The sequence below is a fragment of the Copidosoma floridanum genome, unplaced genomic scaffold (assembly GCF_036245765.1).
Source record: "Copidosoma floridanum isolate Cflo_tuat_1 unplaced genomic scaffold, Cflo_Japanese_pri ptg000001l, whole genome shotgun sequence".
In the NCBI taxonomy this organism is placed as follows: domain Eukaryota; kingdom Metazoa; phylum Arthropoda; class Insecta; order Hymenoptera; family Encyrtidae; genus Copidosoma; species Copidosoma floridanum.
In genome coordinates, this window is record NW_028321878.1 from 20636321 (window position 1) to 20661576 (window position 25256).

At 30.3% G+C, this 25256-nt stretch overlaps 1 protein-coding gene across 1 annotated transcript; it reads left to right on the forward strand.

Annotated features, from left to right (window-relative positions):
* Nucleotides 1–5889: 5889 nt before the first annotated feature.
* LOC106645311 (extracellular signal-regulated kinase 2-like) lies at nucleotides 5890–25225 on the forward strand. The gene is made up of 11 exons (XM_089593190.1): nucleotides 5890–6091; nucleotides 6195–6284; nucleotides 11361–11580; nucleotides 11737–11867; nucleotides 12508–12683; nucleotides 14521–14660; nucleotides 17363–17555; nucleotides 22548–22688; nucleotides 22820–22980; nucleotides 23376–23483; nucleotides 25218–25225. Exons 2-11 carry the CDS (start codon nucleotides 6195–6197, stop codon nucleotides 25223–25225), a joined length of 1368 nt encoding a protein of 455 aa, XP_089449316.1. The 5' UTR covers nucleotides 5890–6091.
* The last annotated feature ends 31 nt before the right edge of the window (nucleotides 25226–25256 follow it).

Genomic DNA, 25256 nt, shown 5'->3' on the forward strand with positions numbered 1-25256 from the left:
CTTATTTATAAAAGTATGTCAGCTGCTCGTGTACGTATTTCCAACTGTGGTCCATGGGTATAGAAGCCATGTCAAATATCGACCCCTACTGTAATTTAAGTGATTGATTCACAATAAATCTGATAGTGATACATATGTATAGTAACTGCAATGCAAAACCAAATAGGACCTGTATGAGGACCTAAAATGTTTGTGAGTACATACATCATTACTCATGAGATAAATCGTATTTTCTGTACCTAATACCTTAATAACGACATCCACATTCTGGACGAATAATTGCAAACTATATGAAACAAATATCCTGCAGCAAGGTTACTCTCAACAACGTATGTAATTTGTAAAGGAACACGTAAAAAACTTAAAGGTAACTAAAGATAATAAATATAATACTTTAAAGAAGTACTATTAGCATGGATCAGGTGAGCAAGTGAATCTTTCAAAATTAAAGGTCCTCTGCTTACCGTAAAAAACTTCAGCACCTAATAATGAGTCGATAACATAACTAAAATGCTCTAAGCATATAGTGTGTATCGTGTTATCTACGAATGTTTTCCGAAGTTTCTAATGCAGAAAGGCAGTTTTATAATCATGTAAATTAATTTTAAAATGTTAAATGACGATTTACAATGCTACAGCAACAAATATCAAAATATTACCGGTATAATATGTTTCATTTTTTATTCGACATAATTATTCCACATATCGTTATTTAACATAACTATTCTACATGGCATGGCGTATATTCTACATACAGAGATCTTAATTGTTAAAATAAACATAATATCATTCAGCATGTTGCAGGTAGTGCTAGTTCTACATGATAAAGCATTTAAAACAATCAGCATGAAACTATTAAACATTTAAAATTCAACATCATGCGAAGTTCAACTAGAAAAAAAAAATTATTTTAGATGATCATGGTTACGCATGATATTTTCTACATAAACAAATCATTACAAACCATAATTATATTCTGCATAATACAATGAGCCTGACGGAAGTTTTGACATAAGTACTTAAAATATGTAGTACAAATATTATGAAGAAAGAGAGTATGTTTAATAATATGCTGAATGATGGAATGCGAATGTACAAATGTAAAAAGTGGGTTTAAAGAATGAAACTAATGTAATAAGTATCATCAATTAAAGTAGTACGTATTGAAAACACGTCATGAACAAGTATATGCTGAATCAAATAAAGTCATAAAAATATTGAAAAAGGTTATTCACTTCTGAAAAAATAATGTTGAACTGATTGAATGTGCAATAAAAATATGTAGAAAATAATTCAGATCAGAATTAGAATCTTTAGAATCATGTAAGAAAGCTGATAACTTAGACATACGATTATTTTACTGACTTTCTACATCGCTTGGTTCTCCTTAAGTAAAAATTGTTTCCACCCATTAGACATGTCAATATGTAGATGCTTTCAACATACCTATTGTTTTATATAACACTTTCAGTTGTGTAGAATTGGCAAATGTTAAATAACAGAATGTTAAAACTGCGCGTGTTCAATATGCATGCCTAGGTAGGATTTCCGGATGTAGGATTTACCCTCTCTCAAACTTGATGTTCCAATATCGCCGTGGGAATGCTATATTTATTTGGCAAAATATTTATTATTTTGTGAAACTATTCTTTTAGTTGATCCTATTTATTTTTACCTGTAATGAATCAGTTAGAAAACACCAGGATAAACGCTAAAATAAGGGGGCTTTTTTAGCTCAAGAAAGACTATATCCCATTTTTATGAGAGAATTAAAAAGAATCACATAGTCAAGCAGAAAACAGCGGATTCATGTATAGTAAAGAATTTGATAGAAATGCAGGTTTTTTAAATCATAAAAAGTCCAAAAACTTGGTAAAAATATCTAAATAACTATTCTGCATTTTGGGCTACTTTTTCCATAATTTTCAATATTTTACCTTATTAATAATAGAAATATTTTTCTTTATTGTTTTTTACAAAATTTATATGCTGGTGCAAATTTTCATGTGTACAATCTCGACCAATTTTAACATTTATGTACTTACCTAAAATAAAAAATGTAAAATATAAATTACAAACAAATTTACAAAATAAGCTTGTAAATGACTAATAAAATTTGTATTCCTAGACATAAACAATTTCTCATTGATTCGTTAAATTACACAGCTACAATATGAAAAATTTTCACTTACAAAAAAACGTTCCAGATGCATTTTTGTAATCTGAGTTATTTTTTTAAAGTTTACTGCTCTTCAAAAAGCTTTGAAAGTAATACTTTCTAAAAAAAAAAAAAAAAAGAATAAGAAGGAGGATGCACAAGCTAGTTAAACATCTGATTAGCGCAAGCAAAACATCAAAGAGGGAAGAGTTGGGTGCAAAGAATTGTCAATTAATTGTAATTCTATTGTATGAATCATGTAGAATAGTATAAAAGTAAAACATTATTTGCACAATGTTGCGAGCTTGTATCACTCATTGAGATAGTACTCACGGCTTTTTTTTCGTACCAGTTACTTACGATGACTTTAATCCTTCGTATTGTTTTTTTTAGTTGCACTTTTTCGCTGATACTCGATCAGTGTGTATTTGTATGCATACAAACAATACATCACATGTGAGTTTATGTGTAAATGTGGTAACTAAAATATTCTGTAAATAAAAACAATTTAACGAGGTAATTTTATGATAAAAACATGGTGAAATAAAAAAAATGAGTATGTAAAAGTATTATATAAAACCAAATATGTGACGCAAATTAGTAATCTTTAAAATATAATAGTTTACGTGAATACGATTGAAAAGACCAAATAATAATTTAAATTGCGCGTACTCTATAGAAGTTAAAAAAAAAAATTTCATCGTAATGTTATATTTGCAGAGTTAATGTTTATGGTTACATTTTTAAATGATTTAAGCAAAATTGTATGTGAATAAAATATGTATACATCATTAACAAACTAATTGAGTAAAAGTATTATATTTCATAAAACCAAACATGAATAGCAAGTTGGTAAACTTATTGAGAAAGTTATGCACGTAAGTACATTTGAAAAGACAGAAGTTATTTGAAATATGCGGAATCTTTTGAAAACTCTCATCAAGTAGAGATTTGAATAAAATGTTAATGCAGTTGAAAATTTGATAGTACAGTGTATAAAAGTTATCGAATGAGTGCAACTTGCTTTTTTTAAGTATAGGAAAATATATTACTTTCTGTTGATATGCTGTTTCATATTACCACATATTACCACATATTTTTGGTTGATACATTTTTTTAAATACGTATAAATAAGTGTGAGACAGATACGTATTTTTATTACGTAGCCTCATACAGTAGCATGTAAAATAGATATACGTCTGATTGAGGTGACAGCGTATTTTAGATCACGTGAAACATGTAAGTACACATGATTCAATTATAACGGTTTTCCCAATCAATAGAAATACCTATTACGCATACTTTTAACGTATTCTTCTTTTACGTAACGAAGTTATGCGATTTAATTGTAAAACAAAGTAGTCCAATCCATCACAAAGTTTCTCCACGCACATAATTCACGTATTTCGTATACGTAATCTTAATACACAACAAAGCTATGTCATTAATTACAATAGGGGGATGATACAGGCCTTTCATTTTTTCCCTATACATAACCTATCACCGCTGGAGCTCATTGTTTTCTGATGGCTAATGAACAACGAATTCGGAGGAATTCGGGTTGTTCTTTGTGGATTTACTTATATTTATATTACTTACTTGTATTCAATGAAGTGGAGTCCATCTATATAAAAACTGTTAGACTTAAAAAAAATCCCCCCCCCCCCACTGTAAATCCAAGTGTGTTAAAGTACAAGTTTAAAGCGTGTAATTTTCATTTTTTATAAAATAAGTTGTAGTGGCGTGGATGATAATTTTAAGGATAACCAAAGCTATGGTTCACCAAGTGGTTAACCAGTTCCATTAAATTGGACAATTTTGAATGAGAAAAATCAATGTACGAAAGCTGTGGAGTTGGAAAACTTGGCTGTCACAAGTTTTACACGCTCACAAGTGTGTAAAATCTGTGACAGTAATGTTTTACTCTCTACAGCCATCTTATACTTATCAATCATTAACGAAAAAAAAATATTTTAGTTTGCTAGAGTAGGTGCCATAGTTTACGAAGCATCAATTTGATTATTCTTGATACGTTTATCAAGACTACTATGAAGCATTTTATAAAAACGGAAATTTCGATTACACGCTTTAAACGTGTACTTTAACACACTTAGATTTTATAGTGGCATACATATTATTATTTATTTGTAAGTTACAGGAGACAATGAGGTAAATGCGACCACTTGAGCCAGGCTTTAAATAATGAGTGAAGTCTCATACTGTGACTGTTGTTAATTTTTTATGTGATTTAGTAGAATATACCCCCGAGGACCCCACCCACTAGAATATGCTTAGACAACTTCGATGGCAGGTAAGCATGAAAACTGCAAATCCGTGGTACTCCGCTATTTACCAACAAAACTAGGGTAATTCTGAACTTCATATATTATGTTTTTGTCTCATATATACTAACATTTTCGGAACATTGATCAGCAAAAAAACAACAACAAACAATTAGCAAAATTAGTATTTGCTTGCACAGGTAATATTTTCGGCAAAAATAATGTTTGAAGTGGTCTCATCATTATCTTGAAGAGCCTTACTACAGTATGTAAAGTATATGGATATCGTCAACTGTTAGGTGGTAATATTTAACAATGTCATGTTAGCTGGCTTGACACAACGTGTAATTTTCAGATACATATAAAGCTTTAGGGTTAGTTTTACTAACATGTTTTTAAATTTTTTCGATTAATTTTTCAAAGATGAAAATGATAATATCTTTAATCGTTATTCGGTTTTTTAGTCAATTATACTTAATTTATCCAATAAAGTAATATTTACTGATTTTGGGATACAGTTACACGAAATCGTAAATAAAAACGTTAGTAAAAAATAACAATACACAATAGATTTTTGTTTCAAACGACGTGCGTGAAATCATTTTTCTGATGTACTTTCCCGTCTTTTAAGATATATAAGGGTATGTTCGTTTGGTGTTTCCCACTTCTTGGTCAGTTACTGGTGGCACCAAACGAACATTACCTTAAGTTGAATGGGACTAAAACAAAATCTCTCTGCAATAACCAATTAGCAATGATCTCAATGATGCATCTCTTTCCTATAATTTTTATTTCATGGGCTATATCAATTTACTAGAAAGCATCGATATTCCATAGAGTGCCAATGCAATCTATTCGATAAACATGTATGAATCGAGATACCCTCTCATTGAACTTGTTTGTTTTACGCATATTGATTTTTTTTATTGGCGTATTACAAGTTTTCGAAGAACATTCAATGACTCTTTCATGTACAGATGTTATGATGAATTTTAATGAATTGTAAAAAGAGGGATATTTAGATAAAACTACCTCCAATTAATATTAGTCATGAAGGACAATTTAATTTGCTCATACTACTCATTATCGAAATATCTGTATGCATAAGCACGTGCACACACATGCGGCAAGTATAATAAATGGCTTGCGCTGGTTCGGTGCATTTTATAAGCACCTATAATGTACTACACAGCTGTCACCGTGGTAACGAGTCGCGTATACGCTACATAAACATGAAACGTCATGAAAGTTTACACGCCGCGTAGCTCGCGGGTTGTACATGGTTACTCAGCTCCCTTTTATGTGTGTATACTTATTACCTACTTGTGTCACCACAGCCGACGCATTCAAGGCAAGGCATACGGCATAAGTACATTAAAACAATCAAGTAGACGCATGTCACTGCGTCGTGTTTGGGACGGAGACTTTTGAAAAAATTTCACGTGTCTGTCTTGAAAATAAGAGCGAAAAAGTCGCTCAATCATCAAAATACCTGTCAATCCGTGCAATAGTGCGTGCGAAAATTAACACATATAATTTATATGCCATCGCTGGTACCTAATGGTAAACAGACGAGCCAAAACTCGCAACCCGCGTTGCTGCCGCTACCTGAGTTGCCACAACAAGTTTAAGTTTGAACAGTTGGGAGAAGGTAACCTGTTTCCCAAGCTGGCGGTTTTATACGATTACTAGTTTTTTTTTTTTTTTTTTTTTCAACAATTTGTTCTATATGGTTTTGTGCATTTTTACAAAAGATGTCTGGGAAAAAGGTGACTGACAAGTTGTCCGAAATTGATACGCACGTTACGAAGCAGTACGACATCGTCCGTCGGCTTGGAAAAGGGGTAAGGTTTATAATTCATGGTAAATGCTATTTGACAAAACATTGTTGTTCAACGATTTCGAAAATGTAACGTAAATTTCGAATTTCGTTGTGCGAGCGCATGTAGTACTGTTTTTTTGAATTTGGAAAAAACCGTTTTAGATTTGAATTTGTTAAATGTCGGTGATTATTATTTTATAAAAATCATCAAATCTTTTTCGCAGCTCAAACGCAGGAAAAATAAATAAATAAAAAAAAATTTCAAATAGAGGTTAAATACAAACTCTCTTCATGATACATGTAAAGGAACAATAAAAATAAAAATCTTATTGAAATTCATAAATGTTTTTTCGTCCCAGCGGCCAAAAAGTCGTTGCATGTACAGGAACTTCCCAACCACTGGGATACGAAAAATAAAATACAACCCACGGTCGGAAAAGTAAAAGAAAATCTCATGTACTATCGTCCATGTACAGTCGTCCGAGGCGCAGCCGAGTAATATACTATTCCTACGCACGTTAAAAGTCTTTCGCATTTCACCTGTTTAACTTACACCTGTAATGCTTTGAACGACGGCAATGATTCATGAGGTGCCAGTGTTGCAATTAATTTCGAAACACTGGAAATGAGTTGTCAAGTGAATCGAGTAAGAATATAGATAAAACAATTCCTCCACTGCATCGTCAAGCGCGTCTCTCTCCTATACATGTACAATTGACTTGTTTTACCTCAGTTGTGGGAAAATAATCGATACGTATTCGTTGGAGGACATAAGATTATAAAAATTTCAAATGTAAGCGCTTATGTAGGCATTGAACATCATTAAACTTTCATCGTATATCGTCTTTTCAACACAGTACTTTATGGTTATTCAGCGTCTGGGCGCATCACTTGTTGCTGTACCTTTATAAACTCAATTTTTATTTATTTTCTTGAAGCACATTTTACACCATAGGGCCATCCTCAATTGACTTCTGAATGGTTTTAGTTGAATTGCGCTCGAATCGTGTTTTTAATTCTGCTTCTACGACCGAGGGCAGAGCAAACAACCAAAGCTCAATAAAAACGCCCAAGGTAGAAAAAATAATCTTTTGTTTTAAGCTGTCAAATAATTAACGTATTTTATCCGAATACTAGTTAAAAGCTTTGCTCTCGGCATATTTCGCGTGGCAACCTTGTCCAAGTATTTGATCAAATATTTATTTTATTTTGTTTTTCATTTATCATTGGATTTTTGTAAAATGTTGATTTTTTTTTTTTCGTCTCAAAATTCGGTTTTTTAATTTATTATTCCTCTAATCTCTGTTTCAACATCTTTAACAATTAGGATTTTCCACGTGACTAATCAATTTTTTAAGGAGAACACTAATTTTCTACCACTTGTCCAAATAATTAATAAATCAGAATTACGTATTTTTATTAAATAAAAAGGAAAGTGACAAGTAAAATAAGATATGCATATTCGTTGTGTATCGCAGGTAGGGAGAAGGAGGGGTAGGAAAATGGGCAGAATAGGCTATAGTAGGTATATAACACACTAATCAGGTCTCGATCCCATGTTATTATATATCTGATTTTTCTTTACAGCAAAGAGCCAGACAAGATTACTGCAAAAAACGATTATTTTTTTACTAATGGGTCTTGATTCACATTTGAAATTACGACATCAAATTTTATTCGTTATTTATTGTTAACAGTAAAATTAACATTAAAAATCATTGTATTTGGCATTTTATCAGTTTTGCATTTGCGAGGACTAAATAACTGAATGAAAAAAAAAAAAATGAACATTCTCATTGAATTTGGAGTAAAAGTTAGGTTGAAGCAGATAATAACCGTCTTTTACGTTTAAATATTTAATTTGAAAAACTTTGATTTACAAAAATTGTAATATGATTTTCGAATAGAAAATAAACTTAGCGATAGCTCATTCCATCAATTACTTTTTTGAGTACCATAAAATTGTGATGCATTGAACAATTAATAGTTAACAAATATTTGTTTTTCATTCACTTACATTAGAATACTTATTACAGAAAAATTAGAAGGAAAGTATTTACAAAACTTTGTTTAGCGTTAAGCAGTGAAATTAGACCAGGAAAGAAGTTAAAGCAACGGTAAAACTGAGACGTTGTAGCAGTCACAATTATTTTAAAACAGTTCATCAAAAAATCAAAACACTTTAAGTATCAATGAAACTTGCAGGAATCACACTGGAATATGTCAACTGAATTATCTCAAAAAATTTCAAACTATATTGCCAGGAAATTTTTCAAAATATATTACTTGAAAATGTTATGTTTACCGTAATCTCTTATAGGAGGCCATTCAACCTTGATAACATTTGATGCAATATCTTCCAAATTATACTTATAACTATCATCATAAAACTATTATTAAAATCAAAACCACGTGATGTTAGCTTGAACCAATCACACAACAAATAAAAGGCTTATTCATTAAAGATTATTCTCCTTTGTAGGATCGAATGAGCAGCTGGAAAATGAAAACGATTTCAGTTTTCATACGGCTGGTACAGTAAGAAAATACTAAAAAAACTTAACTGTTACTTTTGTCAGCTTAAATGAATAAAAATAATTAAAAATAAGCTCATTCAAATCTTTATTTTGGAAACATTTTTAATGGTAATTTAAAAAGTAGAGAATAATGTTTTATCTAATGCATGATAAACGTTAGCTGCATTTTTTAATGGTGTAATTTGTGGTAAACGAGTATTACGATTACTCCTGTTTTTTTTAACCATGCGTACGGTGGACAACCTTTTCTCTACGTTTTAGTTCGTTAAAGTGCCTTCGTCGTTCTCAACCTGAATGCTGACATGATATAAAAAATGACTAAATCATGACTTACGTGAGAAAAAAGTATAACCGTTTTCATATGAGTTGAAAAATTTTTTTTTGATGATTTAATAAAAATTAGTACAATTACATTAGTTTCTAGCCACTATTGTAAATTATCGCTTTTTAAACCAAAATAATCACATTTCAGATATAACTGTATATTTTTAAACGTAAAACAGGATCTACAATTTTTCTCGATCACACGTAAATGTAAAACATGAGTTGCAACAAAAGAACTGATTTTTCAAATATTAAAATATTTTCTTTAATTTCAAGAGCATTAAACAAGACTTCAAAAATACATAAAAATATGGAAAGCTTGTATTTTTTAAAGATCTCCAATTTTAATATTCATAATTGTGTGGTGTTATGTTGACTTTTTACTGCAATCGGCTAAAACCTACTTTTTATTGTTCTATTTTTAATGAATTTGAATGGTACGATACAAAAAAGTTGCATTTCAATGAGATCTACATTTTTTCGATCATGTATACACTTAAAAAATTTGTTTTTATATTTTTCACTGTTTTCTTCAAGACAGTCTTAAAAAAATTAATGAAAACGTTAGAAACATTTCTTTGAGATCTACAAATTTCTTGTAGAAAATCTTTTTAACTACAAAAGTATGAAAATATCTTTTTTTGGGTCTACAGAAGTGGTCAAAAGTTTTTTTTTAAGATAACTATGTCTTTGGTTGGCTGTGTATATGGACCTAAAGTATCCATTTAAGAAGTTACACGTAAAAAACAGATTTTTATTATTCAGAGTTATACCATATTGGGGCTGGTAATATTTTTCCTTCGACAAAATTTGCTAAATTTGAAACTATAAGGTTGTGGTATGAAAATAAAGCTACAAAGCAAATCTGAGATTTGATGTTAACTTCTGGAGGTAATCGATTGACATGTCTTCATAAGCGGTGGTAAGACTATTTGCTCTGGCAAAAAATCATAAGGCACTTCTGTAAAGCAATCATACTTAATATAGTACTTGGGTCTAAAAATTTTTTCTTTATGTTTAAAATTTTTTAGTTTTTTTCATATTAAAATAATATGTTGAAATTTTTTTTCATCCCAGAAAAGTTAGCTATTTTCTTATTGAAAAAATTGAATACAAAGTTGAAAAATTTTTTCAGTATAGTTTTCACTATAACTTTCTCTCTAAAGTTGAATCAGTCAAATTTTACCGCGAATCAGTAAAATGTCGTTTATTTATCACAATAAGTAAACGACTTTTCACTCATAATTAGTCAATATTGACTAATTTGACTGATCTAACTTTAGAGAGTTCATCTCTAACATTTTAAACCTACGTGCTGTCGTAAAATATAAAAATTTTGTTAAAACAAAATTGGTTTTCTACATATTTTTGTCTCTGATGTGAACCTTGTTGTAATAAATAACAACATGAAAATGATGATTACAATAATACTACGAGCTAACAATAGTGATAATGTTATAATTAGATCTTGATTTTAATGAAGTTATGTGATATTGTTTAATGGAACAGTTAAAAAAAAAAGTATGACTCGGAACTGTGAACTGCGAAATGTGGATCAAACTCGGCTATTGTTGCATATCGTATGTATTCAAGGTGGGAGAAGCAGGTGGGGCTTGGGTTAAAAATTTTAAGGAGCTAAGGTCAGAGTTCATTTAATTCTCTCGAGTCCTCCGGCTTCTCCTGAATCCTCTTCGCGAACCTCTTGTTCCTTTCTAGTTCTTAAAAAATAAATTTTCTGAAGTTAAATCCTCTCACCAGTTCTCTCCAATCCCCTTGGAGCCTCTCTATACAAACTTTCGGTGAAGGGATCGGAGTGGTCAGTCCCTCGATATGTATACGTGATATAATATGTATAGTATACGAAATTTCCAATCCTCTTGTATTTCCATGTTTTCATGTTTTGTATTTGAAAAGAAAAGCTGCTTTCGTATTTTGTATAGAACTGAATGTAAGAAGTACTATTCTAAAATACATTATTTTATGTTTCGTAAGCTTCTATTTTCTTATTTATGTAATATGGCGGATGAAATGAATAATAAGATGTATTAATGCAAAAATTATATTCACATAAAAGTCGACTCTATTTTTTTCAAGCAATAAAATCATGTGTATAAAAGTTCCACGATACAAAGTGTAATTGAATACATTATTCTTAATTTCTTAAAATGAGATGCTTTCACTAATCTTATTATTAAAATGACTTAACCGGCAAAAGTAAAATAATTTTGTTTTTTCAGGCATATGGAATCGTGTGGAAGGCAATAGATAAGCGTTCGAAGGAGACGGTAGCCGTGAAAAAAATTTTTGATGCTTTCAAAAATCAAACGGATGCTCAGCGTACATTTCGCGAAATCGTGTTTTTGCTGTCATTCATAAACCACGAAAATATTATCAAACTGATTGGATTACACAAAGCAAACAACGATCGAGATATTTATCTCATCTTCGAGTACATGGGTGAGTTTGTGCAACGTTAAGAATTTATTGTAAACAAAAACATCAGTTGAATCGATAATCTCCAATATAATAATCCACAGTTTTCAAACAATACTTTTACATAAAAGTAGGTCACACTTTGTCTTAAATTTTAATTCCACGAAACATCCATTTCAGAAACTGATCTTCACAATGTGATAAAGCGAGGCACCATACTGAAGGACATCCATAAAGTCTTTATAATGTATCAACTTTTCAAAGCTATCAAATACATTCACTCTGGAAGCGTTATCCACAGGGATTTAAAGGTAGAACTTCCGTCTATAAGAATTTGATAAAAAAAATTTTTTAAAGCAAGTTTAATATCATTAATTACGTTACAATACCGTTAGATGTTGCTTGTCCATCAGAATGTGAGAAAATTTTTTATTAAAGCTACTCTTGATTTTCTGTGTAAAAATTGTATAAAAAAAAGTAATCGCTCATTATCGAGACTAAAATGGTCGGGAGAAAGTTTTCAATACTCTCTTATGTATAGTTACAATTATAAAATTATCGCGGTACTATGTAATTAAAAAGGCAATTATTGCACAAATCGAAAGTTGAAAGCTTTTGATGAAAATTAAATTTATTCTTATCCCAAATATTATTTCCAAAAAAATTATAATATTCTTGTTAGTATAAATTCGTTAATTATTTTTCTTCTTCAAAAAGGCATATTTGTTTTGGAGTCTTTTGTTTACTTTTTGCCCTACTTTCCATTCATCAGACCTTTACATTAGATGTTGAATTCTTTAAATATACACCGAGTCAGATGAAATACCAATGTATTACAGTAAAAGAGGACAGTTTTTATAAAAATATGGAAATTTCTTTTTTGCCGATCATTAAAAGTATTTCAACAGAAGCGTAGATATATAAATAAAAGTTAACTTTTTGAAACTACAGCCATCCAACATCCTGTTGAACGCTCAGTGTCACTGCAAAATTGCCGATTTCGGACTGGCGCGGTCGGTGAGTCAGGTATCCGAGGGCGACGGGGAATCAGGAAGTGATCCCACCTTGACTGACTACGTCGCCACGCGATGGTACAGAGCGCCGGAAATATTGATCGCTTCAAAAAGGTACGGATGTGTCGAGGGACAAATTCTACTGGAGCTAAATTTACTCATCACGTGAAAAAAATTCATTGACGTCATGCGGACGGTGTGGCGATGAACTCGTAATCCATAGACCCCTAATTAACTTGAATCTTGGTGTCACTTGAGTCACGTACGATTGTGCGAAAAGAATGTTAATTTCGTATCTTTTAATCGGAATACTTACTATAATAATACTGCCATATTGCACGATCGATAAGACTTGCGTCTTAGCGGTTCTTTTCATATTGTTTAACAGTTTTTCAGTATGATACGGAATGACTTCTTTAAAAGAGTAGACGAACGTTAAGTATTTTATGGTGTTTAACATGAAAAAAGAAATAAAATAGGAATAGAAGAAATAAGTACAATTCAGAGATATTTATGGACGCACATTTAAATGTTTAATCTACAAATAGCTCAGTGTAACTAACCAATGTAAGGGCGCGTGCGAAAAATCGACCTTATTTAAAATGCCGTGAACTTACATCCTCATAGTGTGTTGTACATTAAAAATTTTTTCATTTAAAAGTTACGCATTACTGAATTTGATGTTTAAATGACAACATTTTTTAAAATTCTCTTTACAGTTACAAGGAAAGTGCCGTTTTCCGAGAAGAATTTTACTTGTTGGCATTTATGAGTTTAATTTAAATTAATAAATAGCGTAATAAACTTTTTGCCCAGTTACAAATGCTTTGTTTTTTGATCCTATTTTATTTTGCTTGAATGTAAAATATTGTAATTTTTCTCACTTTTGAAACATAATAAAATTCAACTAAACTGGTGGTTTTCGTCGGATAAGTGCCATGGTCTCCGAGGCTATTTTGCAGCCCAAGGGACCTATCCTAAGCACGACCCGGGGGACGTAGTGAAGCCACGGAGTGATGGCGCTTATGTGACGAATCCTATTTTTCCTACCTCGGGCATTTTTGAGAGGCTGGTGTGCCCTTGGTAGGAACAGTATATAGAACAATGTTATGTAGAAAAAGTTAAATGCTATAGAACGAATTTGTGGCCCTTTTAAAACGATTTTTTCCGTTTGAAGCATAGAGACGGGACTATAGACACAAATTTCGTCAATAAAAAAGTTTTGTTTTTATGAGCTCTACAACTTTTGCGTAAATGAAGTGTGTGAACTCTTAAACACACTTGTGGTGAAATGTTAATTTATTTCTATCGTGGACTGAATAATGATGTTTTTCGTATCTATTTTGCATTACAAAGCATCTGCATTGCATGCCAGAGTAAAATGTATGAGTTAGTTGGAAAGTATGGTCTTATACATACACCCTATGTGAACAACTCGGATACAAAATTTTTTGACAAGGAATAAACGATTTATAAGTTGTTATACTTTTGCTCTGTTATCAATATAAGCCATTCCCGTACATTTCATTGGCCGTGCCCAAAATCTACGAGACAAGTAAAACCATTTTATTTATTTACTCAAATATTTCTCGGAAGATAATCCACTAATATGATTAATAGTATGAAGGAGTATTAAAAAAAATAAAAGAACAATGTTTTGAATACATAAGCAATTGTACTTTAAATTATATTTCAAATTAATTTAACTTGGCTCTGACCATAAAAATTAGTTTCAAAACCAAAGTTAGTGCGAAGAAACAATTAAATTATATTATTTATTAAATTTATCGATTTATTATTCACGTACGGTTCCGTCAACGCTAAAAATACTTAAATTCATACCTGCTCATTTAAACTTATCGAATCGCAACTTAAATGGCTCTATATGCAATGACCTTTTTTTTTTTAAGGGATAAATTCAAGTGATTTGTAATACATTATGTTTTAACAGGTACACAAAAGGAATAGACATGTGGTCACTTGGGTGCATCCTCGGTGAAATGCTCCTCGGAAAACCTTTGTTTCCGGGTAGTTCGACAATCAATCAAGTTGAAAGAATCATGGCAACACTTCCACCGCCTACGCCCGAAGGTAATTTCCTAATGGATATTCGATTCTGTAGTTGGTTCCTCATCGTCACGATGAATTATTCCAAAACCGTGTGTAATTGAAATCTCAAATCATTACCCACTTTTCGCTAAATTGTATTTTTAATTTGTTTGTCTCATTACACTTCATGATCAAAGATACAAGCGAAAATATAAATTAATATTCTGCGGAATTTTATTGGCTACTCCATCAAAGATACTCGACATCTTCATGAAAGCAACGAGTATTTCATTGAAATTCTTGCTGTTGTCTACGTATATGCCAAGCTTGAAAGTAGGTTACTGTTGAAAAAAAATTTTCATAGTTGGAATTTTTAAAATTAGTTTTCACGAAGGCCATACCTTTTTTTACCGGAAGTAGTGTATATTTACTTCGTAAACACCGTATTCAGAAAAAAGAAACCATCGTAGTTTAAATCGTATTTTTTTTAGTTATATTCATCTCCCGTGTGAGATGTAATATTTTTTCTTCCGTAACCATAACGGTAATGGATATGACGTTTTTCCTTATTTCAAGGAGTGAAAGTACAGTCTCAGGGTGAAAAGTGTATCCGCTTATTGGAAAAGTATTTTGGCATTCTCTGCGTGCAAGTCGCCTCCCCAGCCGAAGACGAGGGTGGTAAACACGTAGAGGATAGCAAAAGACTTTCCTGGTAAGTAATAGATGCGATTTTTTACTAGAGGAGAAATATGGCAGTGTCGCCAGCAGGGAGAAAGTCGTATTTCTACCAAAGGTATGAAAAAAGAAATTGGGTCACGATAATACAGTCAAAGAATAACATTTTTCTGTTTACATTTATGATCTCGAAGCCAGTAAATAGTATATTTTTCAACCATGGGTGAGGGATGGAGATCCCGTAACAACGTGAGTAAAGCCGAAGCTAAGGGTGTCATACTATGTTTGACGTGTTTGTGCTCTGTTTACCTCCTGTGTAACAAATGACGTTGTTCCTACTTTGGAAATTTTTTTTACCTTTGGACGTTCACTGTGTGCTTAGTGCAAAAAACTTTTCGGAATAAGGCCGCATTTCTGCTTATTAGGAGAATTTTTTGTGTCCTTTGCGAGGAAATTTTTTCAAAGGCTAAAGGAAAGGGTGGAAAATACACATAAGATAGCAAAATATTTTCCTATACGAGCAGTCAATGCAAATATTCTTCGGAGGTGTAGTGTGGCCTTAAAAGCAGGAGAATAAGTCTTAGTTCCAACAAAAGTATTTCTTATATTACGCATACGTGTCGAAGTTCTATTATCTATATCTTCCTTCTTGTAAGAAAATTTACTAACTCTTCTATCAGATCTACACTGCCAAGCCTTCTTAAATGAAATTTAGTAGACTATCTCTTGAGTGAAATTGATACTGCATACTATAATTTTTACAACCAAGACATACTAAAATAATTTAACCAAAAAAACTGACGATAATTTTATAACTAAATAATTTTATTTTTTAGTTATATGTTTAGAATACGATGATTTTTTTTTTTTTTTTTTTTTACTATATTCATATAGAGAGTATCGTTAAAAATACTTAAAAAATCAAGTTTTAGGTTTACGGCCGAAACTCAAATACAAATTAAAAAAAAATTTAGTTGGATAATTGTGTTGATTTTTTAAATACTTTCTAATATTTTGTAATAAGCGATTTTTACATTTGTGAAACGATAAAGTTACAAGTCTGCGTAGTCTCTTACATAGAGCAATAAACAGTCTTGTGTTGGGTAAAAACTGCACAAAAAATGTAGAGGCAAGGAAAAATTACGAACCCACGAAAGTTTATATAATTTTGAAAGTATTTGTATTTTGTTAATCAGTACCCTGATATAACAAAATAAATATAACAAAAAAAGCTTCTTAAAATCTAAAAAATATCTGCAAGAATATTTCCAAGTAAATATTTTCTTGAAATTAAACGACATTGTTTTACGTCGAGGAAATTTTCTTGTTTGGAATTTAATAATATTTGTTTTCTCAAAGTGAGAAAATCTAATGTTATTTCGGCACTATTCAAGTGAATATTTTTTTGAATTAAAGTAATTTTTTTTCAGTGCATGAACATAACTATAATTATCATAGCATTCGGCTTCTTTGCTCAAAACACGTTAGATGATAGAGCATAATCAAATACGTAAGAATGTGAGTCATTTACAACTCAATTTTTCATACGGTTTCACGATTTTTTGGAAAATTACATTTCCAAGCTGTTTGACTTAAAATTGTAATCCAAAACTTGGTGTACCCTATAATGAAATCCTGTACTTTAATGCTATATTATGGAAAATTTATGTTTTCGAAGATTCCAAACATTTACCTTTATCAAAAAAACGTCTAGATTATCTGTACTAATCATTTGAAATTTCGTTTCTCACCAAGAAAAAGTGCTCATACTTTTTTATTTTGATAGTAAGAAAATAGATATATTTAAATACATTATGTAATTTTTTGTAAACATATTGCTGATATCCTGTCACATTGTATACGAGTAAATTGTTAGCGACTGAAAGAGCGGTCATTTTTCAACATGCCTATTTTGGAAGCTCCTTCCTCGTTGAATCTATTATACAAAAAGTGCCGAACCCCCGTAATTTAAAACCACATACTATTTTATAAAACAGAACACAGGATAAAAATTTCATTTTAGATGACAGAATTGCATTAATGTTCGTGTTGTATAACAACTGTTTCAGATTTGGCTTCAGTTAGTGCTGGTTATGGTACAAACTTATTAGAAAAATCGCCAACAAGTCCGCATAAAACGCTAGAGGACCTTCTACCTAGTGCATCTGAAAAAGCATTGCATCTTGTTCAAAATTTGATTGTTTTTAATCCAAACCATCGTTTAACAGCAGTTGAAGCTTTGGAACATCCATACGTAGCAAGGTAATTTTTTATTTGATTGGTAAGTCGTTATGAACGTAAGATTTTTTAAAATTTCAACCACAAATCATTCATCAGTAAGCATGAGGCTTAGGCTTGATCCATTTGTGGTTTACTTGGTCACATGATTTTAAATGGAAATGTTCATTTTTTTTATTTTTTTGTTAGCTAAGACTCTTTTATTTTTTCACTTTGGGAATAAAGTTACAATAGATAAGAGAATCTACACTAGCCCTTTTGGCGAAGAAAGATCGCAATTAAAAAGTACGCCATTAAACCAAGTTGAATATGAAATATTGTTTTCATCAAATATCTCAAAAATAAGAGTACTTAATTTTGGAAAAAATTTTGTCATTATCATAGACGAAGAAGTTAAATTTTGCACCCGTGAAACCACTTTGTGTCTGAGTAGTCATGTAAAATACTTTTTCCAACCTCAATCGTTTTTGAGGGTTGGGTGTGCCCTCGGTAGGAAAAGTAGGATTCACCACATAAAAAAGTGCCATCGCTCCACGGCTACCTTACGCCCCTCGGGCTGCAAAATAGCCCCAGGGACGATGGTACTTATACGACGAAAACTACTATTATTATCGTGGACACAAAGTGAAACTGCCACTTTGTGCCCTTGGGCCACACATAGATCTAGAAATTCTAAAGGGGAATCTCTTTTTTGCCGGGAAAGCGCGTTACCAATTTCTAAATTTTCATTTCTAAGTCTCTTATGAACTCGATTCTTTAGACATAGTGCGGTAGCAACGCATGTCAGTTTGAGTAGCAGACGTGATTGAAGTTGTCAAATTGGTTCTCAAAGCATTTTTAGAATAGTCATTCCAAGTCATTAGAAAGAATAGTGTACCCAGTAAGGGTAGTGATACCCTTAATTGTAACGCAAAAGTTCCAATTTATAATTACGACCATGGAGATTTGTCAGGAAGTAAAAAAGAAAATGTAGAGTGTAAATATTGTCATGACAGCTATTTCTTATTATCTGACGAAAAAATTTGGAGCAGCTGTAAAAGGTTCTGTCTATAATTACAGTGCCAATAATTATTTATTTTCTTCAGATGTTTAAAGTAATTTCTTTTTAATGGTCTCTACATTTCTATGCTTTGATAATTACTCTATGCTTTTGAACTACCCGAGAACCAATTTGACTATTTTTTTATTTTGGGAACCAATTTGACAATGTTCGCCGACGGCATACTATACGCACAGACGGGCAGTATTTGACAGAGTTGAAATACTCTGAAATACTTTATTTCAGCTTTAATTCAAGTTATCCAAAAATTTAATTACTCTATTTCAATAAAATATCTTAACTACATACTCTAATAATAATTGTATTTAAAATAGTAATTCAAATAAAATACTTAAATAAATATTTTATTTCCAATAAAATATTTCAATCTTTGAATATTGTTTAGAAATACTTATTATTTTTATTTTAAATATTGTAATTAAACTATTTTATTTAAAATAAAAAAATCAAATACGTTTGTATCTTAAATGAATTTATACTTAAATACAATAAATATTAAATAAAATATTTGAATAATAGAAAGTAGTTAATACTTTATTTCAAATGAATTGTACGAAATACATTGTTTCAGATAAACGTGTACTTATTTGATGAAGTACTTGAAATAATATGCTTAAATACATTTGTATTTTACTTAATTATTTCAAATACCTTGATTAAATAATTGTATTACAAACTGTATTTAAATATTGTATTTTAAATACGAATGTATAAAACCAAAGCGTTTTGGGACCGCACCAGTATGGGTTGTTCCCGAATGATTAATTTCCCACTTACAATACATTCACCTGGCAGATGCGTGGTGGCTCCTAATATAGTTTTAATAAGGTATGTATGTACCACCGCTGAGGTTGATAGAGATTTTTTAATGTCTCACTAGTTACCAGAATTTTTTTTTATAGAACACAAAAGCTCAAAAACTATAAGTAGCTCTATTCAATTTTCCGTTTAAAAACACTCTATATAGCATGATATGTAACGGTGGCATTTCCCGAGAACCGAGTGTAGAGCGATTTTTTCTGACGCGAACCCCGTTGGAATTAATTTTTTTAGGGTGAATAGCTTTTAAAAGGGAGCCGATTGAAAATATGTTCCAAACTACCCTTAAATGGGGTTGGGAAGGCTATAGCGCGCCCGCATGAACTCGCAACGTTGCCACATTGTCATTGGAGCTTAGTCGGTAAGCAGTGAGAGCTATATCCATGTATAATGATTTTAAAACAAAAATTTAATAGAAAAATAAGAAAATATAAATATTTATCCTCATGACTTAAAACCCAAAATAAATGTGTACATAAACAAGTATGTGTTTTAATATTACGTAAGAGCTAATTTTAGGATTGTGAGTATGACAAGAACAGAAAAACTACACACCGCACACACGGACACAACATATATCTTGCTATGAATTCACCTTAGGTTCTTAAACAAAAATTTTATATAGTTGGGTTTTAGTGATACTAATAGACATGATATGATAGTGCTTATTTTGCTTTAAAACATTTTATATTACGTTTAGGTATTGCCACAGAATAAGACAAAAAATATAAACTTTGAATTTCATGGTAACGCAATTTGTTGTGGACAACTCTGTTTTCAATTCAAATACGTTGAAAAATTATACTTGTATTTGACTCAATTATTTCAATTACTTTATAAAATACAAATGTATTTAGTCAAGTATTTAATTAATACATTTGAAATACAATTAATTGATAAAGTATTTCAAATAATAATTTTAAACACAATTAATTGATGAAGTATTTTAAATAAAAATTTTAAATACAATTGTATTTGTAGTGAATTATTGAAAATTTATATGTAATTTATTAAATAAATTGAAAAATTTTTATCAAATACATTTGTATTTCAACTGCATTACTTGAAATTTATTGACCAAATATAGTTGTATTTCAAGTTTTTTGTATTTAAAACATTTTATTTGAAATGTTGTATTTAAAATAATATATTTAGATTTTTTAAATTTTGTTTAATGTATTTAAAATATTTTAATTACAACACCATCAGTATTTATTAAAATAATTTTAAATACTATATTTAAAGTTTCAAGTAATTGTTACTTAATTTTGTACAAACTTTTATTTAATTAACAAAACAGTTTTTTCCAAATAAAATAGTATTTTTTTTTCAAATAATAAATATGAATTTGCTTAAGTCTGACTATATGCATCCCACTCCTATCTTCCTTCTACGTTCGTGTACGTACACTCGAAGTACTTTACATCTGTCGAAACGATGAAAAATATTACCTGTTAAGTGACAGTAAGTTCTTTTCACATTATAGGTTACAGGATATTATTGACCATGTGTAGACAAATCGTTTTGTCAGATGTAAAGTGCCTCGAGTGTACATACTCTCAAAGTTTTGTAGTGATTCAACACTTTGAACATTAAATTGCAGTTTGTACATAATGTTTATACAAGAATGGCTGTGAAATATTGTTCTTACACATACGTAAGTGCAAAATGCTCATTTCGTTTTCTTCAGTTTTTCTTCCAGTCTGAAAAATTTTAGCCTTTGATTTAGCCACAAGGTGAAATATGTAGTCAAATCACGTCTCTATTCCACCATATAGAGCGAGAGTGACACGGTGAATGTGATGTTGATTGTGAATCAAGATATTGACATGCGCTTATTAAATCCATGCAGTATAATAGAAATAATTTATTATTCTCTCATGCTCTATCTCTCTCGTTTCTTGGATTAAACGTTTGGCCGATATTTAGTCAATACAGGTTAAAATCCTTTACGTATCGAAGAGTCCTCAATTGATCTAATTACTTTTTAGTAAGTAGTTGGTGAAATTTGGAAATAAAAGCGATTAAAAATAGTTTTAAATTAACAAAAAACACATTACTTGATTGTGATATCGAAATAATTTAACCATCTTAAAACGTTAGAAGTAAAATGCACGTAAAAAGAATTATCTAAGTGAGAACATGTGAGAAGAAGAAGTACATGAAATTTTAAAAGACTATAAACATCTATTTTAATCATTTATATTAAACATTTAAAAACTTTTAAGAATTCATATTAACATTATCTGTATTCACGTAATTTGTATTGCAATCATTTTAATGGATTTTTGGATACAAAAACTGACTCACATTTTTAAGAAACACGCAGGATATGAAAGATACATTCATCAGTTACATCTCAAAATGTGGGAATTAAGAATTTACATTTGGTAAATAATTGATTACCCTGTTCAGTATACCGTTATAGCTTTGTTGTGATAAAGTACGATCTTGCTATAAACTTGAACGAACGTGGTATCCTGTATTTATTTGAAAAGAAGGATAATTTTGTTTTGTTTTTTAATGAAGCACAATCTTATTTTCACTTCAAACAACGTACTACCTTAATTTTTTACTTTCTTATTACAAAATATACCACCAAATGATAAGTATATTACAGAGGTATTATATACAATTATTTCAAGAATTTTTCACCAAACCAAGTAAAAATCAAATTACATGAGTGAAATGGAATAAATTCATTCATAAAACTAGTGATTTCAATAAGATCAAGATTAAATGTGTCTCATATTCAGAATAATCGAATACCATGAAATAATTAATAGAAACAATTCGTATATCATGTTTTTAACGTGTCACACAAATTTGATTGCTAATATGATCGACGAATGTATGATGGTGTCGTATTTATATTTGTTAAATTAATTAGTTGATTCCTTGTTGTTTATCTTTTTTTTTGTACACAATTCAAATATAATTCCTTGTACAAAACATCCACGCTTATTTTTATAAGTTTATAAAATATGATCGTGAATGTGTTCCGTATTTGACGCTTCTGAGATTTCCTCCTGATCTTTTATTCATTGTGCGTGAACGCGAGCGTGCTATGATATTTTCTCCGGAAATATTTTTTATTTTTCGAGAGAGTCTAGTTTATTAAAGATCATTTTTTTCAGCTTTCATGTGCGAGGGAACGAGCCGGAAAGAGGTTCAGACGTTATTCCATTTCTACGAGACGATATTCAACTTTCAATCGACGAATACCGTGATAAACTGTATTCCATGATGGATGAAAAACATCGAAAGCATAAAAATACGTAAGTTTCTTTTTAAATTCCGACAGAGATGAATTTATATTGTTGCAATATTGAATAATATCTACAACTTGAACCACTAATGCGATCTATTTTTTATTGGCTGAGTAAAAAGGAAAAAAGCAATTTTTTAGGTCAAAATCTAGGGTAAGACGTCTCTCGGAGCATATAAGCAGGCAGCAAAGCTCAATCGACCAAGGGGACGTCGGCGTGAGAAAAAGCTTTCATCTATCTTGTGATGACCTAAGGAAAGAGAAAAATAAGAGCGACAATTACAAAGTCTTATTTTTTGGAGGTAGAGTGAAATACATCTTGGCAGCAAGTTATCTTATAAAATATAGTGGCAATGTTTATTTTTAGATAAGAGAAAATAGTTTGAATTATTTCATTAAAGAATAGTATTACAATGTACAGTCTTAATTTTTATGACCCATGTTAGAAAAACTGTTAGTAAGTTACTCTTCATTACAATTAAGTTTGAACATGTTGAAACAACAATTTTCTCAGAATTTCGTTATCAGATATTGTCCAAACAAATTGCCGTAATCTTATTAGCCCTTTGAAATATTCATACGGCTGTTACAAATATTCTGCAGCATATTTTATTAAATTGTAATTTTATAAAATAATAGAAAGAACAATATACAAAATAATACCTCACACACAATTATTTGTGTATTTCTTTTGCAGAAGAAGCTCGACAAGTCTCAAGTAGTAAGCCCATTCCTAGTCGGAAAAAGAGCAAAGGAATGCAAGCCATAAATATGATGATGAGTGGAAAGGTCTCTCAACATAATGGTATGAACACATTTTTTTTTACTGTGTTAAATAAGGAAAAAAATTTTTTTTATCTCTCAGTTAAAAATCAGCTTATGCGTTTTCGATAAAGTTTTAACAAAATTAAAAGTAAGAACTTGCTATTTAAAATTGTAAGTATTACCTAATTTTTTTAACATAGGCCATTCCTTAACAATTAAAAATCATTTATTTGTATAAAAATGATGTATAGAATATATATATAATCTTATACACCTGTAGATGCTGCATTAAATTATTAATGTCTGTCAAAGTATTAGTACACTGAGAAAAATAATGTTAGAAAAAGTGTTATAAGTATCATAAAAATTACTATATTTTTTAAAAAAGCCAAGACATACTTACAACATTATAAAAATTACTATGCTACATAATAAAACAAGATTATATTAAAATTTGCTATTCAACATAGTAATTTTTCTTTGTTCAGAGATAATTCTTATATTTACGAAAAAGAAAATATAAATTTATATTAATTATGCGCAGGGAATATTACATGTAACTAACAAAAGATAAAGAAATAGTTTGTATTAATTTTTTTTTTTAAGATCATAGATATAGATACGTTGTAAGAATATTTTTATTTAATAAGTAATCTCCTCTGACCTGGAATTGAACCTCCGTCCTTCGGTGTTGACCACAGATAATTAGTCGATTCAAAATTATTTGCCTGCACGTATCAATTTTTAACCCCTGTAAATCACAAAATATGTTTTTCGTAATATTTACATTAGTATAACCTCAAATTTGGAACTAAATAGGCGTGTATACCTATAAATGACGTATAAAATTACGTTCGAACATAGTAATTTTTACTATACTGAATAGTAATGCAGTGAAATTGCAGAGAAATTTTACTATGTCACATAGTAAATTTTACTTTAGAATGTGTGACATTTTGAAATGATTACAATAAAATTTACTATGTTGTATGGTAAAATTATATTATCACGATTTTTATTATGTCAAACATAGTAGTTTTTATTATGCTGTGGAATAATTTTTGTAGGGCTGCTGCATAATAATAATAACTATTTAAAATGTAATAAAAATTATTTTAAACGTAATAATTCGCGTCATTATGTGAGTGTATCTTTGTATTTATACCAAGCGGCTAAATTTATGCAAAACACTTCGTCTTGCATTTGAGATACGACCAAGCTGCGCAGTGTCCTAACAAAAAGTACTATTTCAATAACAGGATTCAATTCTAATATTATTCCCTTATCACATTCAACTAAGTATTAAAATCAGTATGCTAACTTTAAATTTAAACTACCAAACTTTCATGCTCCAAAACGCTTCCTCAGCCATTTTAAAACGTTTTTCAATGTGAAGTGTATTATAACAACAATATAGAAAAAATTGGTCAATACAGAAGTGTATGTTCAGAAGATCTATAATTTGCGTATTACAGATTATGTCTAAAAATAGGATGCAGAAAAATTAGATGGTGTATAACAATTTTTTGGAAATTTTTAAACTTTTGTGTTCGACACTTTGGTGTAGGATTTGAATTTATAATTGTAACAAGCAAGAAAAAATTTTTTTTTAGTTGTTTTTGCATAAATATTGCTGAAGACAACGTCTGCATTACGATTTTTATAAAAACGTATGAGAAAAAAAATTCTATTTAACGAGATCTGTAATTCTGAATACAAACGAGTGAAATGTAGGTAAAAAAAATTATATTTAAAAAACTGGTTTTTTTCTCAGAGCGCTGAACTACGAATGGGCACATATTATGTTAAAAAA